The sequence below is a fragment of the Polyodon spathula genome, chromosome 1 (genome assembly GCF_017654505.1).
Source record: "Polyodon spathula isolate WHYD16114869_AA chromosome 1, ASM1765450v1, whole genome shotgun sequence".
Lineage (NCBI taxonomy): Eukaryota > Metazoa > Chordata > Actinopteri > Acipenseriformes > Polyodontidae > Polyodon > Polyodon spathula.
The window spans coordinates 40174389-40195407 of record NC_054534.1 but is presented as its reverse complement, the minus strand read 5'-3'; the positions used below and the strand labels follow the sequence as shown (position 1 = coordinate 40195407).

Genomic DNA, 21019 nt, shown 5'->3' with positions numbered 1-21019 from the left:
CAATTTCTGAACAAGCAGGTCACAATCACAGCATTGCTTGAAAAGAGCACAGAAAGCGGAAAAACACGTCATGTCAACACCTCTGAATTAGTGGAAGCCATTGTGAAGCTTTTTTAAATAAAATTAAAAAACCCTAATTGTGGAGCTGTCCCTAACAGTGACACACTCAGACAAGAACATCTCCCTAAAGTGTCTTTTATAATAAAAACACAAAAGCTTTGGTTTTGTCATTTCAGGTTTGCAGTTAATGTTGATCCCATGTTTAATATTTTGGGATTAACGGCAGCAAAATAGTCTATGGGAACTGCACGGTCATTGTAATTAATGTGCTAACATACGTTGTTAAGGTTTGCAAAACTCAAAAATGTTGCTGAATATGTCATTCAAGGTTGTTTTTAAAAAATCTATTTTGTCTGTGTAGCAATCTCGATTCCCGCAGGTAGGCGCATGACACAGGGCGGACGGCGGGCGCAAACCCGGGACCTCTGGCACTAAAGCATAGCGCCGATACCGCTGTACAAAAGAGCCGTCTCCTTTGCAAGGAGCTTATATCGGGCTTATGTCTTCGTGTGTGATTACGTCACCTACCAGCCCTGCTGCTGTCTTCCCCCGTGCATGCTGCTATGCTTGTTACTTTTTTTTTTTTTTGCAGCCATGTGGCAGAGCAAAGCTCTGCCCTTTAAATTGGCAGGGATGGGGTTAACTTCCCCTACCTGCCTGGGTTTATTATGTTCAGGTGGCTGGGGCTGATTAGTTGATTAGGTTGATTAACGATCAATCAGCGCCCAGCCACCTGATATAAAAGGAGGCCTCTGCCTCCTCAGCTCCCTCTCTCCAAATGAGAAGCAGAGGCCTCCTTTTATATCAGGTGGCTGGGCGCTGATTGATCGTTAATCAACCTAATCAACTAATCAACCCCAGCCACCTGAACATAATAAACCCAGGCAGGTAGGGGAAGTTAACCCCATCCCTGCCAATTTAAAGGGCAGAGCTTTGCTCTGCCACAAGCCAATACAGACCATTTTAAACAACTCTCGTTTTTAGTTTGTTTTATTTTTAAAGATTGTTTCCGTAGCGACTCGAGTTCCAAGATTACAATGTACTCGTACATCCTCAGACAGTCTGGGATATAGGACGATTACGAGGCAGGTGTATGTTAGTATATTTATGTAGTCACCCTGTACTTGTGATATTTAAGTAGGCTATGCTTAGAATAGCTTTAAAATATACAAAAGAAAATGTAAATGTCCAATAAATGTACGCAGAGTGCGAGATGAGGTGCGTTATGACAACTTGCAAATGAACCTTTTACTGCGCTTTATTTGCACGTGAATAGATCTACCGCCTGCGATGTGGCTTCCCCATGCCACACGGTAATTCTGCTCATTTACGCCATTTAGTGAATGAGGCCCATAGTTGTTTATATCTGGTTAAATAACTTTATTGAGTGTATTTCTCCTCAGTGAAACTTTGTGATAATGACGATTTAGTAAACAGTTTTGAGAATTTAGCCTAACATCCTCTTATCCCTGGTACCCTTGACAGTTTTTTGTTGTTGTTTTGGTAGTTTTGTTTTGGGATATGCAGATATTTCAGCACAGGCATTGATTGACTACAAGGATTTTTTTTTTTTCATCACAGTGAAAGGGAGGCCAGTGAGGAAGTTGTTTACTCTAATAAGAAGAAAGGAAATAGATTTGAAAGCCTTGGTTATCACTCATTTAAGATTTTTGCAGCGATAGATTTCGAGCGTACATTTCTGTCTCTCATGGGACAGTCTTGCCAAGCTGTGGTTGGGTTTAGGATTGTGACACCAGAGGTCACTGGATTGAATTCATATGGCTGCAACTATAGGACTCAAGGGAGAACATTGCATCTAGCGTGTGATTAATACCCTTACCCGCAAGCTAAACACCAAAACTGTATTTCCTTAAAATTCTTTCCATCCTTTTGGTGCATACTTTTTGACCATGGCATATAATGTCATATAATTGGATTTTATATTTACATTTAAGTTGGCTGCATGCAGACTTTGATTCTTAATTAAAATGGAAAGAAACATGACAAGTTCTACATGTACACATGGGTTTGCTTGATCGTTTTATCCATTTCAATCTATTCAGTTTCTGAGAATCGTTTTTTTTTAGTTTTTGATTTTGGGATGGAGTTGCCTCTAAACTCTACTACAAAAGACCAATCATTAAGTTAAGGTGAAATGATTTTAATTGAAATCATTCCTATTGGCCTGCCATCACCATCATACTGTTTAGATCACTTGAGTTATGGCTAATCCCTAATGATTCGGGACAACGCTACAAAGAGCTAATGTTTCTTTCAGATGGTTATATTTAGAAAATTAGTAGATTGATTTTTCAGTTTTCATTTACGTATTTATAATACACCTCTCCTCCATATTTAGTATTGGTATTGTCATTAAATGGGAATAATGCTATTTTCCAGCATAGTGGGAATAGTATTTTATAAAATAAAGAAAAAATATAAATTATAATCCTAATATATATATATATATTATATATATATCTATATATATATATCAGATATATATATATATATATATATATATTATTATTATTAATAACATTGTTTTTAAAAAAAAAAAAAAAAAACCCTCATGAATGATTACAGATACTCTGCAATTACTCTTATCACATAGAAATCTAGTTGATGTTGACTGGAACATTAACCTGATGTTTACATGTAGCTTTTGTGCATTAGTATGTTGCTGTCATGTAGGTTCAAATGCTTCAAGAGAAAAGTCATCATTTATCATGCATGGTATCTCACAAGTCTTGCATGTAATAGTCCTGTTTTGTCAGAGCATAATCTTAGGGATTTTATCCATAAAACTGCAATACACTTGGGAATTTGTTTTTCTCCAAATTGCTCGGCCAAAGGAACTTCAGAGTTCTCGGGTGCACTTAAAGGAAGGAACTCAGATTCATTATCTCATTATGATGCTTACACAGATTGTGGTTTATTTTTACAGCCCATGATATTTCTACTGAAGTATTCCCCTAAAAACAGTTGTAACCTAGTTTGCTGTTAAAAGGACAGACATGTTTAGAGTTCTTTAGAACAGAAACAAGAGCTACTTTATGTTAATTCATTTGTAACAGGTTGTGTGGTATTACCCATATCACAAATTACACATTACCCACAGTTATTAAAATGCATGTTCAAGTCCCAACCTGTACCTTGTTTGTAATGTCTATACAAATATTTTGTTTTTCCTTAGGCCCTGAAGGAGGCCAGTGAAAATGCCCGTAAGGACTTTCACCGGGAAGCTGAGTTACTGACCAACCTGCAGCATGAGCACATTGTGAAGTTCTATGGTGTTTGTGTAGAGGGGGATCCTCTAATCATGGTCTTTGAGTACATGATGCATGGAGATCTTAATAAGTTCCTCAGGTATGCAAATGCTATCAGCTTAGCGTTGCTATTTATTTATTTTAGCAGTTTGGATTGTTAAAAGAAGTAAGGTAATGTTCTAACATTAGCAAGAATGCATGTTCCATCCATGAAATACACTCAGAACAAGACCAAATATCCATATTTTATTACTATTTTAAAGTAAAAATAGACATTTCATACATGGAACCTTATCCAGTTTATAAATAAAAATATATAGTTAAAACATTATAGTTCTATACAATATTGTTCTTGAAGGTTTGTTAAGCAAGCTATATATATATATATATATATATATATGTGTGTGTGTGTGTGTGTGTGTGTGTGTGTGTGTATATATATATATATATATATATATATATATATATATATATATATATATATATATATATATATATATATATTTTAAAAGTCATTGATCTTTTCAATCCTTAGACTTACAATATATGAACTAAGCAGAACACAAAAAAAATATTTAATTTGTTATCTTGCTTGTGCTACAGGGCTCATGGTCCCGATGCCGTGTTAATGGCAGACGGTCAGAATAATCACCCTGCTGAGCTGACCCCATCTCAGATGCTGCACATCGCCCAGCAGATTGCAGCGGGCATGATGTACCTGGCATCTCAACACTTTGTGCACCGTGACCTCGCAACCAGGAACTGCCTCGTTGGTGAAAACCTGCTGGTGAAGATTGGGGACTTTGGGATGTCAAGGGATGTGTACAGCACTGACTACTACCGGGTAAGTGTAGGTGTCGCGTCCTTTTTTATTATACATCCATTTTAATACCGGTTATTGCGAAGTGTACTGGGTTGTGGGCAATGTTCAGCTTGTTTGACGAAGTCTTCTAAATAAGCACCATTGAGAGAAATAAATTAAACAGTAAAGTTTAAATACATTTAGATTATTTGAAACTACATTGTGTTATAACATCCCACCCCAGCCTTGACTGTTTAAGTTTTTGTTATGTTTCTAATGTCTTCCATTTTGTTTCTGTTTTACTATTTGGGTGACAAAATCTTATATATTTCTAATGAGGCCTTGTGGAAAGAAACTTTTGACAATCACAAGAGTCAATCAAAACGTAGCTTTTAGAAACACTCAGTACTCAGAAGAAAATAAAAATTAAATAGTCTCATGCTAAACGCTGTATACATATTGCAGTCAGAAATGTCAGTTGGGCTATAAATAGATTTTTGTCAAATTTGGCCATAACAAAACGAAGGGTAATACCATTGAAATATATGTCTGAAATTTTGGGGGTCTATGACAAGAATGATAGCTTTGACAAGAGTGAATCCAGTATAATCATAATTGTTAAAAATGAGATCTAGTTTTTAAATAGAAGCATGACAATAAGGTTCTCTGACCTTTAGAAGAAGGCTGAAGCTGTAATAAATTGTTGTGGGCTATTTGCAAACACTTTTCTGTAGAGTGTATAAATTTGTATATTGTATCCCCTCCAATAGCAGGCTTTATATGTGTGGTGATCAGACTCGCAGACAAAACAGGTTTGTGAACATTTGGTCTAAAATAATGAAGTTTGACTGATGACCAACAACTGTTTAAAAATGGACTATCTATACATTGACTCTTTATCTTTTGATACAACAGCAAATTCCAGTGCCGATGACACAAACCATGAAACAAAATCACCCACTAAAAAACAAACAAACAAACAAGCTCTGTTATTCGACAGATAATACAGCCTGAATACTAAAATGCAATGACACGGTAATATCTTTCCAAGTACAAGTGTATCAGCCCAAAGACACTATGGAATTATAATGGCTTTTCACAACATTGCCGCCTACCTCCGGCCATCAACGGATGACTGACAGGTAATTAGTTGTTTCTTGTTCCAAACGCTCTGCTGACATTCTGCAAAGGTACAATCAGTAGAAATGCTTGCTTTCAAACATTTGTATCTTTCCAGGTTAAGAAAAAGAAAAAGATATTTATTGTATGTACTGTGCATGTACAAATGTATGTGATGTACCAGTAAGTATTCTCAGAAACTCACTATTTAGTTCAAATAAATAAAATTAATCTGGACAGGATTGGTAGTCTTCCTGACGCGTTATCATCTGTTTTATACTGCCCTGTACAAATTAAATATATGTACATACAAATCTATTTTGAATCGTTTCCTTTGGAGTAATCTATTTTGTTCACTGTCCTGTATTTTTTATTGACTTTACCACCTATTTGTGCACCCGGTTTGAAGCTTTAATCTGAAACAAACCTGGTCCAAGTTTTGCTTTCCTATAATGATGGAATGTGTTTTGATGTTTTATGTGAATCTCGATCTCCTTTGGATATAAGATAAACTATGAAATATCAAATTACAGATGTATAAAATGCACAAGGTAATGGGTTACATTACCAAGAAGACTCAGTTCAACAGCCTGCAATGGGAGACAATGAGAGAAAAAAAAAAGTATACTGAGGTTTAGCTGTTAATCTTCTAATGCACCTAAGATGTTTCAGATTGTGTTAAATGATCATTATGACTGCTGAATCCTGTTGACAAATAAGTTATTTATAGAATATTACATTACCATAATAAGGGATGTTGGGTTCCAGTCAGAAGATCATTAACCTCAATTATCCAAGCTGCATTTTGAAGGAGAAGCAGCTTCGCTCTGGCGCAGTGGAGTCAAATGTATTGTATTTCACTTTGAACCTTGGACTGGATTCGGTGTTTAGGAAAATGACTAATGAAAGTGTTACCCTTTCTTCTCTCTTGAACTCTTATGTCTTCGTTAGCTACCAGTCATTGATAAATATGCTTCAGTTACTTCAGATACTAGCTTCAGGGTTAGTAAAATATATGACCCCTAATGTGCGTCTGGATAATGTGTTATCCCTCTGCAATCAATTGCTCATTCTTTATGAAAAGCGTATTATGTCATAATACGTTTATATATAGAATCACTCCATACCTAAACCTGAAACGGCACCTACCCACCTTCCACCCGCTTTCTCTCACTTTGACAGTCAGACAGATTGTACTCACTGTTGTTAGGATAAGTACAGATTGATTTGAGTGCTGTCACTGTGGATTACTAGTCGTCCTAGCAGGAGTTATTAATAAAGAGACATGGATTCTACACTTACTATCAAGGCAGGTCTACTAAATGTGCCACTTATATCTCCCTTTTCAGTAAAATTAGTCAAAGATCTAATATTTAGTTAGGAAGATGTTTATGTATTATTAGCAGCATTTTTTTCTCCCAGATACAGCTTTTGCAAAATGGTCTTAATGAAGTTGAATAGAGGAATTATAGAGAAATCTCTGTACCAACATTTTCTTCTGCATCAGGTGGTTTAATGGCCACTTGTCAATTGATCATAGTGGGTGTTTTAAAGTAATCTCTTTGTCTATCATCTCTGGACTAATACTGCTACCATTTCATCTATCTACGACTAAAGTAATTGCAGTAATTCATTTGATGCAGATTACATAGCAGATGTTCCATTGTTTAAAGGTGTGTTGCATCTCTATCAGCTCTTTTTTCCTTTAGATTATGAATATCGTACATGCTGTATATCCTTAACTTGATGGCTTACAATATTATTTTTAAAAGTACTTTGATATCTGAAACATGGCTTTGTAGTTTGTTCCACGCTAATATACCTTTTTGACTTGAACATTTATTTTAAAACAAATCATCAAGCAAAAAAAAATCTTTTTTTTTTTTTTTACATAATCTGTTTTTCATCCCTTTTTTCAGAATTTAAATACATTTGCACAACAAAGGCATGCTTTCTAAGATTTATTTCCATTGTAGTTTTTGATCCTCTCAGCACTTCTCCCCATATTCTTGTGCAGTTGAACTTTTCAAAAGGAGTTTGTTTCCGGTCAGTGCTTACTGTTACTGTTTGTTTTTCGGACTCCTGCTTCCAAAAGGGAAATTGTCAATTTTGTTTCAGAGTATGGGGCATGGCATGATGCAGGGTGGAATGCACTGTATTTTCTGTTCTGCTATTGGTGTCATATACCAACATTTTTTTATTTCAAATGCAAAGTATAAGAGTTGATTGCAAGAAAACTCCCACTGTTAAATGTGCAAGCTTGCAGTGCACACACTTCTTAAATATATTTTGTTGTATGGATGTATGTTGCTATAGAAGCTTGTGTGACATTTATTTTAAAATTTGTATAAGCTTCTGTAATGGTAGGAGAATGGAATACATGCAGTTTCAGGTTTTAATTACAAAACATTCCCACATTGTGCACATCGGTGTGATTTGCTGTATTAGGCAAACACCCTACTGACAATGTTACATAGTATGTTTTGTATAATTAAAATGCAATTAAAATTGAGCTACTTAACATGCGAATTAGAGAGCTTTGCTTCAAATCCTTACATGGTTGGTTTGGAAAGAATGCAAAATGATAACTTAGCTAACTAAAGGAAATTGCATTCATACATGTTTGATAAAGATTGACATTTATACAATATAGACACAAAACACAAATGTGGCTATCTCTCTGAGTCACAAGACAGAAAGGCAGACAGATGAAAAGACATACAGTAAAAAGATTGATAAAAACAGGCATCTACAAAGAATAGCACAGGTTATCAGTAGGTTGTTTCTTTTGTAAGTCTAATCTGGTATTTTCTGATATATTTTTCATTGAGCTCCCCTCATCTCCTACTGTCAGTCTTCTGGTACTAATGTTTCACCAGATTTAAAACTGAAATCCACAATCTCAATCTCCTGTTTCACACGCTAATACAGGGTAACTTCTGAGTAATTGCTACATTTTTGTCAAATTTGGAAAGGAAATATATGTATACGCATCACTTTTGTTTTATCTCTGAAATTGTTATTATTAATAATAATAATAATAATAATAATAATAATAATAATAATAATAATAATAATAATAATATGTAATATGTATATTTTGATATAGCGTTTTTTTCATAGTGAACCACCATCAACAAGCGCTTTACAGAGGTAGGTTGTGAACTGTGTATTATATGCACAGTCACTTACAATAGGAGGATAAATATTATTATTAGTAGTAGTAGTCATAGTGGTATTATTATTATACATTGTGAATGATAATAATAAGATTGCCCATGAAAATAAGGTTGTTGAGTAACCTCAGTTTTAAAAAAGAAACTACCACCCATATATGAACACAAAAGAACAGTCAAAACCAAACCAAACAGCAACGGCCTGCTGATTTAAAGTTTTATCCGCAGAGGACAGAAAGACATTTCTGGAAGAGCAGACTAACAGAAGTACACTTCGAAAAATAATTACCAACATAGAACTTTTGAACACCTCAGCCACATGCCCCATATCATGATGGCACTCAGAAAGTAGAGGCTCTTGAGTGATGAGGAAATCATCTTCCAAAAAAGCCAAGCAAATCTTCTACTCCGATTCTTATTAATATACATGTAGTTTTCCCACCCTAACCCCCCTTCCCCCAAAAAATTTTAATAAAATAAAAACCTACTGCAGTTTAAAATGAATTGTTAAAAGATAAACTTATTTGACAGTTTTTCTAATATTATGCACACTTAAATAAGCACTGCTAGTTCTATGTCACCATGCATTGTAACATACAGTATAATATACCTCAAACTGTACATATAAGGCTGTAATCCTATCTCGGGTTTCTGGTGACAGACATATTTTGCACAGTTGGGTGTACATTATGCCTTATATTATTGCATTCTAGTATTAATATGAGTATGGTTCATTGCCCAATGCTTCCATTTGCATAATCCCCAAATTAAATTATAAACAGATGTTGTTGTTGTTGTTGTTGTTGTTATTTATTTATTTATTTTGTATAGCACAAATTTGAGTAATGACTAGTGAATTTGAAATACAATTGTCCAAACTAAAATGCTGATTTGAGTGAAATAATTAACTACATTGTAAAACAAATTAGAATAGGATACCTGTAAATTAGAAATACATTTGCAGGCCAGTAGCATCCCTGCTGGCATGAACTTGCAAAGCTGCTCTTTCTGGTGACCTGAGCCCTTTGTAACTAGGTACAATTTCCCATGTTAGTTGTTATTTATAAAGGTTTACTTCAGCTCTGTCGACAGGGTTGTTTTTAGAAATAAAAGAAATAAAAAATACAAATGGATTTTTTTTTTTTTTTTTAGATTTGGTGTGTTTTCTTGTAACAAAACTGAATAAATAATAATGATAATCATTCATCACACAATTACACAAGGCAGTAATTTCTAACTCTATTCATTTTAATTAAAGACATTTTATATTGCAGTCCTATTGGAGATATATATCTCTAAACAGCAGTTTGCCAGCTTGTGACCCTCCCTTCTCTCTGATATTCACCAGTGGAATACATTGTAAGTGTTTTGCGCATTTGGAGGCCCCGTTTCCATGGCAGCGAACCTCGTCTGCTAGGAGCAGGGATATGTCAGACGATTCAGAGAAAAAAGTCATTAAAGTCCTCTGATTAGTATGCAGTGCCATAGCTGCATAGCGGTGTGCTCTGCAAGGGTAGTTTGTGTTTTGTGGTCTTTGGCAATTGTGGGAAGGAAAGCAGCATAAGGTGCCATGGCTTCCCACAACCTACAGAAATCTATTGTGGATCCACTAGTCTTATTAAGATGTTTTACTTTAAAATGTAATGTTTCTTAAGGTATTTTCTAAAAGACACATGGATAAAAAAGCAGAAAATGTTTATAGTGAATTGGCAAATACATTTGTTCACTCATTAATTCATTATTTTATTTTGTTCCCTTTCAAAACAATAATTTCTCCCAGCCGTTATATGTAATGCATTGTACAAAAATCTCAAAACAGCCTTTCAGAAATCTAATAAAGGAAACGACATACAGGTCATACAGTATATAGGTTTGGGTCTTAAGAGATATACATCATTATTGATTAGTTTGTAATGGTACATAAAAACAGATGTCGAAATTAGCATTCAGATGGTGATGGGGTGATGTTTTGGATTACTTATAAACAGGGATTCAAATAAGTGGTCCACAGGTCTACATGAGTTTAAAATGACTGCATTATATAGATTGTCAGTACACATGTTAACCACAATTTGTTTTACAAAATGAAAAATACCCATTGCGCAATCAGAGAACATGATTTTTTTTTTTTAAATTATAAGTGAATGTTGATTTGTTTACCAAAGCAAGCAGGGATAGCATCCATAACCTTCTGGTATACATTCCCCTAATCTCCTAGCAACCACAGCATGACAAATGCCTTTTGCGCATGGGCAATGCAAAATGAACACAGACAGAACTGTGCAAGACAGAGTACAGTTTAAATTAAAATAATTCATCATTTGGGAACATTTTATTTTTTCTTATTTTTTTTCAAACATATTTAACATTTAGATTTAGACTGAGTATGCCTTCCAGCGCAGATAGCAAAACAAATACAGTAGTACAAATACATATTAACATTTTCTTGGAACTGCGGTACTTGTGAAATTCATAGTGTGTTTACTTGATGTTACTATTGCTTTCTTTTATAGGAACATGTTTTAGTTTATGTATGGTATTTAAAAATCTTAAAAAATAATTTTTGCGGATCCCTATAAGCAGGGGTTTGCATACCTTTTATCGTTAGGTTCTCTCGTGAGTACCAGCAGAAATGGTTTGGTACTCAGCAAAATTAGGGGTAATCATCCAAGTTGTGGTCTATCTCCACCTCCTCCAGCAGTTCAAACAATTGGGATGGCAGTGTTAGCGACCACAACAATAGTTTCTGGATGTTTAAGTAGATGTCTGGATTGCTGATCATTACAGTTTTTACCAAATCATCATGCATTCTTTTTTTATTTCAATATCCTGCCACCATATTGCTAACCTGGGGATTCAAAAGCAAAACCCAAATACTTTGTCACTTTATTAGTGTTGTTGAACATGTTAGTTTGACGGCACAATGGTATTTGTAAAAGGATACTGAGGGTGAAAAACATATTATTTCTAGTAAAATGGTTACGTAAATGTAATGTAATTAAATGTAAATGTATGCAAATGATTTGATTCCCTTTTAAAAAAAAGTAAAAGTACCATTAAACTTTATCCTTATCCATTTGTGTTACATTCCAGTATGCATTATGTAGACCCCAAGTTATTTTAAAATGTTATAATGATGCCTACACCATCGACATCCACTTTTGTTATTCACAGCAAAGCTGCAGTGGAATGTTTCAAATTGCAAATGGGCCTCCTTGATGGTGTACTAAGGGTTGTATTAGCCTGGTAGTTGTAGAAGTATGCTTTGATAAGATGGGATCCTGGTGCCCTTAATCTCCATTCTCATCTTGTGATGTTTGTTGTAAAGTGTCCTACAGACCAGATGGGCTTGACTCCACTGCTGTTACTGGTCTTAAGACAGTCTCATTGCACTAATGTCAACAAGAAGCCAGAAAGCATGTAATGTAATGCATTGGCTACCGATTTTTTAACAACATTTAACAGAGAAAAAAAAAATCCACTACGCAGGTTTTTTATAACTGCCCAAGTGTGTGCTACATTGCGTAATCCAGAAAGCTGTTTCTCAAAAGTGAGAATCAAATGGAGAAATGAAAAAGTCATTATTATTATTAATAAAGTAACGGTATGACTGTATATATACAGTATATACAGAATGAATATGCCATTCATTTCTCATTAACTTTATGTGGGTGCATTATTTTAAATGTGGTTGAGTAAAGGAGTCATTACCTTAGCGTTATCTTAGTTGCTAGACATAGTCCGGGCATATACCATGACTCATAGGGTGTACTTTGTCTGCCAAATACACTATGACCACATTTGTCTTGAGGGCTTTTATTCCTAGGTTTAAATAATGTAAGTAACATGATTTACATTAACAATGCTTTGTCTAACATGAATCATGATTTTCCCTCTGGAATAGACTTGTGATTTCACTGTCCTCTCAGGCATCCAAATCAGAATTTCTTAATCAGTTAATATTTAAAATGTTCGACAACAATTTAGTTTGTTCAGCCCAGAATGTATAGCAATGCTATGTGTTTTTCTTCAGATCCAACTTTTTTTACAAGCAAGGATTAAAAGTACAGTACTGTTGTGCTTTGGTAGATAAAACCTGTATTACCTTTGTGTGGCTTGGGTATAAAAATGGCAAACCAAAAGGAAGTCAAACTTTTTATCAAATATTGTGATTACAATTGTAGCAGTGTGCAGATGCATTTGGCATCTAAAGCTAATATACAGGCATTTTTAAATTGCCCATTTAAATGTAGATTCAGTAATCCCACACAGAAACAGTGTTTCTATAGAAACAGAGAGCAGTAGAATGCAATATGGAACTGGGTTGCTTTTTTCTAACTAGGATGCAGTGTGTCACAACATAGTAGCCCAAGTCTACGGATAACAGTCTGCATTAAAATATCTTCTACATTTTCCCTGCAACTTTCCTAATAACTGAAAACCCAATGTATACTAGGAAGGCTAAAGTAGTTATGTACCACCATCAAGAGGTCACACCACACAGTTCACAGTTTTAATGTGGGCAGGTTTGTGGGTAGACAGTATTTTATTTATATGCACTTTAAGAGACATCCCCATGAGATCCAATATGTCTTCTTTTACTATTTTTAATAAACAAAAGATCTGGCTATCATACATTCATACATATTACAATAACAAGCGTAAGAGCTCTATTTCTTAATATTTTATGAGACCAAAGGCTGATAACAATTAATCATCTTCTAATGGCACTTGCCCTTTACTCTTATATTTTTTTAAACTGAGTAAAGCCTTTGTGTCAAATGGAAACATCAATATTTAAAGCTAATTGCGTAGAAAAAAGGGTTAACTTGTTTCATGGCTTTAAGCCGCAAGTCTTCAGTTAGTGGCAGCTGTTTAGGGACTTAGTCAGAAATTAATTAATATGCAGTAAGCTATTTCAATACATAAAAGGTCAGTGTTTGTATATTTGTTTTAAAATAATTTTTGAGCTTGTGATTTCAGTTTTGCAACCTCCCATGTTTGAATTCAGTAGGATTTACTAGGTACAATTGTGACAGGATTATAGTCCCATCTCAGGGTATGAGTGAATTATCTTTGTTCTGCGTTTGTTATGAGAGACCCTGGTTTTTGTTTTTAAAATCAGTTCTTCTATTATCTCCCCTTTTCATTATGTCTTTGATTTTCTATCATTATCCTAATTTATCAAAGTAGTGTCATGTTATTGATAATTCTGAAACATTGCAAAATTATGTTTAGTAAATAATTTGATCAGATCAGTTTAAACTCTAGTAGGAATATTAGGAAAATGCTTTTTCCTAGTTCACATCAATCTCCACATTTATGCTGTTTCATGAGAATCAACCCTAATTTCTTATATGTTTTGCTTCTTCAAAAAGGAGAAGTACTGTAGAAGATGAACAAGAGGAAGAAAAAGAACAAGATTTTTCCTGATTTTTGACAGCTTTCAGGCGATGTTTCTCTTCATCTAACATGTATTTAAAATGCTGTTTATATAGGATGTTAGATTTTAGAATAATGGCATGCCAACATTTAGAACAGCTGTTGCAATAACCTACATTTGGCAAAAATTTCTGTATTTAGAGTCACTGTAAGTTTCTCCACATACCTCTTATTACTAATGGGAACTACTCATTGTCCTAGATACTGAGATTTTTTTTTTTTTTTTTCTGTAGCATACAACTGTATTTTTTTTAGGATTAGGTAGCATCCTATCACAATAGGGAGATTTCTGGAAATCTTTGAATTACACAATCCAAAATGCTTCTTTGATGCTACGGAACATGGCCTGCCCAGTAGTTCTTGTCATTTAAGGATCCATCTGTTCGGTCTGTTGTAAATCTTCCTCATTTGACAATGTCTTCTTTTTCCTTTGTTAAGGTTGGGGGTCACACCATGTTGCCGATTCGCTGGATGCCTCCAGAGAGCATTATGTACAGGAAGTTCACTACAGAGAGTGATGTCTGGAGCCTGGGTGTAGTATTATGGGAAATCTTCACCTATGGCAAGCAACCATGGTACCAGCTTTCAAACAATGAGGTTAGTGGTAGACAAGTAAAGTTTTCTTCAACTTTAATGTGAAACTATAAGAAACAAGTAGTCTAATTCACTTAGGGGTAGATTCAAATCTAAATTTCTACTGCAGTTGTGATATGTTGCCCAAATAATGACTATCTGTTTATAGTTTGTTGATTTGCAGATCACCCTACCAGATAAAATACAATTCTACAAAATGGTGCAAAACGGATGGCGCACCTCCTATGTGTTTTGTAACTATCAGTAAATGCCACCCATCGGTAGTGAAATGTACCTCATCAGTGTGTAGTTTAGTATACCATAAAGACAAGGGCACAGCATTGGATTTGAACCATTACTGAGTGGAATTCTCATCAGAAAATGATATCATATGGAACTTGTCTATACAGTACGCATGCAAATTGTGAGATATGTAATCAAGTTGCTGGACTCCGCAAGTAAATACTGCCGTGTGTGAAATGTGTATTTTGGTACAGTTTCTTGTAGCTGGAAAAAAATGCAGATTTGTATATATATAACACCGCTTTCAACAAATAAAAAAGCATGTTTCTCGAGGCACTTTTGGATAAGTCGGACAAACTAACGAGACCTAGTCTCTGCAGAGATTGTTAGTTGCCAACTGGTTTTTAGTTAACCTCACATAGTTTGATGCTGTATAGCTTTTCAATTAAAGTTTTAGTGGGCTCTGTTTAGTTTCACTTCACTTCCACATTTAAAATGACCGGGTAGAAAATGTGATCTTTTACCTCAAGTGAACGTAGTATAGTCAATTATTCATTAATAATACACAAGTGAACAATACTGTGTTGCACAGAAATAGTATGTAAGTGGTTTACCAATTGTAATAGCTTGACAGAGTATATAATGGGGGAGTTTCCATGTGTGTTCTAATTTTTCTCAAGACATTGTACTCGAGCCAAATGTGAACTGACCCTAAACATTTCGGGTTTCCGTTGGCTCAGTTTATTTTACTCAAGAAGACCCTCTTTTCCTCTGATGTCATGCAAATGAAGGGGAAAGGAGGAGGTTGATATGCAAATTAGCCATGCCTAGTGTTCTCGTGCTGTTTTCGCAGACAGCTCGGGAAAAGTGGTTTCCATTCTGAGAGAACAGGTACAGGAGAGAATCTTACCTGGTAATCTATGGTTGTCAGGTGACATCTTGTTTGAGTGAAACTGTTTAAAGCACAGTGTTAAGCTAATGTAATAAAGCTGTGATTTGTAAATGACTCATGCCTGGTTGTTTAATCATATCAATAAATCAGTCAATCAATCTTTACTTTATATAGCACCTTTCATAGTGGACCACCATCACAAAGCACTTTACAGAGGTAGGCTGTGAACTGTGCATTATATGCACAGTCACTTACAATAGGAGGATAAATATTATTATTAGTAGTAGTAGTCATAGTGGTATTATTATTATACATTGTGAGTGATAATAATAAGATTGTCCATGAAAATAAGGTTGTTGAGTAACCTCAGTTTTAAAAAATAAACTACCACTGTATATGAACACAAAAGAACAGTCAAAACCAAACCAAACAACAACGGCCTGCTGATTTAAAGTTTTATCCGCAGAAGACAGAAAGACATTTCTGGTACAGCAGAATAACAGAAGTACACTTCGAAAAATAATTACCAACATAGAACTTTTGAACACCTCAGCCACATGCCCCCCATCGTGTTAGGCAGTGTAGACTGATGGCCCTCAGAAAGTAGAGGCTGTTGATTGACAAGGAAATCATCTTCCAAAAAAAGCACAAAGCACTTTACAAGATGCAGTAACAAGAAGAAAATCTATACTAATTTAAATACCGATAAATGCATAATACATGATATACAATAAAAATTTAAAAAAAGCATAATACATTAAATACAGTGGAAAGTGCATAATAAATGATATTCACATAATGCATGAAATAGTAGCAGCAACACACAGCTTATAGCAGATATCAGGCTTAAAGAGCATGGAAAGCAAGAGAGAACAGTTGGATCTTGAGGGTTGATTTAAAGCAAGTGACGGTGGGAGCATCACGCACCAAAGCTGGGAGAGAGTTCCAAAGAGTCAGAGCCATAAAGCTAAACGAGCATTCTCCAAGTGTGGTGCACTTTGGGTTGGGGATAACAAGCAGGCTATAGTCGGAGGACCTCAACTTGCATGAAGGGACATAGCGGGTCAGCAGGTTGAGGACCAGTGTGATGAAGAGCATTGTAGTTGAGCGGGGGGGGGTGATGTGATCACGTTTTTTACATCTGGTAAGGATCTTGGCAGCAGCATTCTGGACTAGCTCGGTTTATGGTGCGTATCGGGAGACCACCATATTGAGAGTTGATGTAGTCGAGAGGAGACAAGTGCATGACAAAGTATCTGTTCATCTGGGAGAGAAAGGTAAGGAAGGACAGAGATGTTTTGAAGATGGTAGAAGGAAGATTTAACCACATAGGAGATGTGGGCATCAAAGGAGAGGTTGCTGTCTAGAAGTACACCAAGGCTTCGTACTGTGGGGGAGGGCAGCAACAGACAGTTTCCAAGGTTTAGGGCAGCTATATTTAGATTCTTAAGTTAAGTTTTAGATCCTACAAGAAGGAGTTCAGATTTGCTAGCGTTCAGCTGAAGAAAATTGGCAGACATCCAGACCTCGATGTCTTGAATGCAAGCCGAGAGCCGAACCATGGCAGAGAGGCTACCAGGGTCGAGTTTTAAGTAGAGCTGGGTGTAGTCAGCATAGAAGTGAAATGTGTTTTAATATGTTTTACTGCACTTGCCCAAATTGTTTTTCGAATGATCATTGATGATAGTGAATAATATTTCAACTAATTTATCACATAACTTGTTAATTAAACAAAAAAGAAAAAAATGAACTCAGAGGTATATAGTGAAACATTCCAACCCAGCTATTGCAGATCACCATAACTGAAAACCGGCAGAGACATAGGATTATGGAAACTACCTTTCACGTATGCTCCCAGGGCTGACTGGATTGGGAGCAGTGGACGTTTTCATGTGAAATGTGGGTTTCCATGTGAAAATGGGCATGGATTTCATGTTTTACGTCATGCTCATGAGTAAATTAGATTTTCTCTCTTTGTGGCCTTTACTTTCGGCCACAAACCTGATCCTCTCGAGCTTTTCACCCACACGTACACGCTCATCGCCACTTCACCTGTAAATACCACACATGGAAACTCCCCATTGAAGACTGCTTATCTTGGCAGTTGTAAAAGATTTCATATCACAAACCGTGTCATACAAAATAAATAATCAGTTATTCTCGTTTGTCATTTGGCATTCAAAATAACACTTTTTTTTATTTCCCCCAACAGGTGATTGAATGCATCACTCAGGGACGAGTCCTACAGCGACCTCGCAACAGCCCAAAAGAAGTGTATGACCTAATGTTGGGCTGCTGGCAGCGTGAACCCCACATGCGGCTGAATATTAAGGAAATACACAGCCTCCTTCAGAATCTGGCTAAGGCTTCACCTGTATACCTGGACATACTAGGCTAAACTCTCAAGACAGCCCCCCTCCCTGACCTGTGTGGAGTATGTGTGGATGTATGTGTGTGAGAAAGTGTGGCTGAAACTCAGCTCTTATCTCCGATGGCATTAATGAAGAAGACCAGGAGAGTCTTTTTCAAAGGGCAACCTTCATAAATTCTCCATGTGCAGACGCATTATTGACCAGTGTTATCTTTCTATTTCTCTTATCGACCCTTGCTTCTGCTTCATCATAACTCTGCATAGACAAAAAGCCTTATATCTGATTGTGTGCTTGTTTTTCTTCTCTCCGAAGTCCCTCCTAATCGTCCTCAGTAATGAAAATTGCCTTCTCGCATTCTTGCCTTCGACTGGGATGAAAAAAGGGAAAACTGACTATCAGAATGTATTGTAAATATTCCCCATTTCCATGGATTCATCTTAACCTTGGCTTTTGGTTTTGATTCATGACATGACTTTTTGTGGTATACTGTACAAAGTTAAAAGGAAAGATTGTCCTACTGGCAGTCTCTGAAAGAGTAATACACCCAAGAAATCTGCGACAACAACTTTTGGTCTTTTTTTTTTTTGTGAAATTCATTACATAATGGCTTTGCTTTAAAAAGGAGTTTGAATTCTTGGCAAAACCATCTGGAAACTGTTTACCCAAAATAATTAACACATATATGAAAAGTAGAATTGATATACAGTTAGATTCACTGAAAGCTGAAACACCATTTGACTGCAGTTATGACCACAATCTTCAGACAATCATTAGAAACTTCAGCTTGGACTAATGCACAGTATTCATTTCAGGGTCAGCCACTGCAGGCGATGGACTTTCATAATACAGCACTTGTAAATGCCCTGACAAATTATCTAAATATGTGCTTGTTGTGATGTGTCTTTTTTGTGTTAATGCCCCTTATTTTATGGAGAAAAATTAAATTTTGCATGGTCTTAATGGTATAGTTAAATACCTTTTGTGGAAATTATTGCTTGAATCTCATAATTCTTTACAGTAAAACAAATCTAGCTATCCATAATGGTGTAACATATATGTAATTAAGAAAGCTAATGGGGGTCATTAGTTGCAGACAAATGGCTTTACATTGTTAAGATATGATTTGGAAAGAAAGAAATTAATTCCCTGGGGATGTAGAGATTGGTTTCATAATTAACATTTCATCTCTTATCCTACAGAAGCTAGATCTTAACACCACACTGTAGTTGCAATCCTCCTGTCCGTAATTTGTTTCATGAATACACTGCTGCACAAGATGCATGGTTACCACATAAATCTCTTGCATACTGACACTTTGGTATTTCAGCTCAAACAGTAAGATCTATTTGGGATACTTATTTTCTGTCAGAAAGCTTACTCCTTCTGTGAGAGAACACCATAAATATGTTTGCAGTCAAACTGGTTCAGTATGTATTGCATTTGTAATATATTTCTGTTTGTGATTCTTGAATGAGCAGATGGTAATTTATTAGTATTGTTTTAAAGGTTTTTATTTTGTTTGTTTGTTTTTTCAAATTTTATTTTTGATACATAATTTATTTTTACTAAAGCACTTTTCTCTTAAACTGGTTAATTTCTTGATTATATAAAAAAAAAACATGGGACCTATGATTATTATCTATCACATAATTACTGATTAATCACAAATGTCAAAGATAATAAGCAGTAGCTAACAATTCATATCATAAAATAAGACCATAACATCTGCTGCCTTTACTAAATAAAAGCACATTTACATACATTATACATCATTTCTTTAGAAAGTGAGTATTCAGCTGAAGTATTTCTGAAAATGTAAAGTTACTGAGAAGTTACTGATGAGACAATTTGACTGTATTTTACTGTATCAGAACTGAATTCTTTGTGTATTTTCTGATAATGAAATGTGACACAGGTACGGTATTTTTCCTAATTATACAAAGTTTATTGAATGCTTTAGTTTTAACAAATGCAGAATTTATTTAAACTTAAAACATGATGTTTTGACATGCCCATTTTAAATCAAAAAGGGGGCATTGCCAGATCACCTGTTTAAAAAAAAAAGATTCCTTTTTTTGTTGAAACAGTATTGCGCAACTGGAATTTAGAATGTAGATTAATCTTTGTGAAATATGTATTTCAAAAGGAATAGAACGCTGTAACTGCATTAAAGAAGTCAACCAGACATAAGTATATGTCCCTTGGTGGCTTATATGCTGCTGAACCAAGATGTAACTACATCTGTAATTTTATTTGTATAATGTTAAGTTCCTATCTTTTATTAGATTTTGTATTCCAAATGTAAACATTTAATAATGCAAATATTAAATTATTGTTTTGCTTTTTATTTCAATGATAAAATGACATTCTGTTTTATGGAGAAAACAAGAAGATAACCTGTGAAAATGCACACACACACACACACACACACACACACACACACACACACACACACACACACACACTTACAAGTGGGAATATCAATTTGATTGACAGCTACATTAATTTTTTTAAGCATTCTGCATTATTATTATTATTATTATTATTATTATTATTTATTATTATTATTATTATTATTATTATTATTATTATTATTTATTATTGTGTTGTAAAATTACTTTCCCAGAAAAGGTGATGTTATGACAATATAACAATGTTGTATTTTTGTCATTATTCACTCTTTGGTTGACCAGGGCAGATATGGAAGTTTGAAGGTCAGGGCTTCAAGTCTTAAAAGTATAATCTTTCTAAAAAAAACGTTTTACATCTCTATGGCAATGCAAAGTGGGTGATAATGTAGAAATATTTCTCATGGCTTGGTGGCAGTATATTAGGCAATTTCTTGGCATCTTAAGTTAGTTTTAACCAACATCATTCCTGTTAGGCCAAAGTAATATCTGTGACAAAGGAACTTTTTACCTGAAATTATCTATTGAATGTCTTATCTGTGTAGGAAAGAGTTACCTGCTACAATGCTGTATTGGCAGTGACAGAGTGCAGCCTCTTTGTAACAATGCAATCTTGTTATCTTTGCTTAAAGCATTTCAGTAAAATTATTAATTGAGAAGTTG

The 21019-nt window shown here is 35.1% G+C and overlaps 1 protein-coding gene across 5 annotated transcripts in view; it reads left to right on the top strand.

Annotated features, from left to right (window-relative positions):
- LOC121318701 (BDNF/NT-3 growth factors receptor-like) overlaps positions 1-20497 on the top strand; it is an 85469-nt gene extending 64972 nt beyond the window's left edge. For 3 of the 5 annotated variants that reach the window (XM_041255687.1, XM_041255658.1, XM_041255667.1), the window contains 4 exons: positions 3257-3429; positions 3933-4179; positions 14307-14465; positions 17789-20497. In XM_041255687.1, the coding sequence (XP_041111621.1) occupies positions 3257-3429; positions 3933-4179; positions 14307-14465; positions 17789-17974 (765 nt within the window). In that variant the 3' untranslated portion in view covers positions 17975-20497. The remainder of the gene's footprint in view (positions 1-3256; positions 3430-3932; positions 4180-14306; positions 14466-17788) is intronic. The other 2 variants (XM_041255695.1, XM_041255676.1) reach the window with 1 other exon arrangement.
- Positions 20498-21019: the final 522 nt, after the last annotated feature.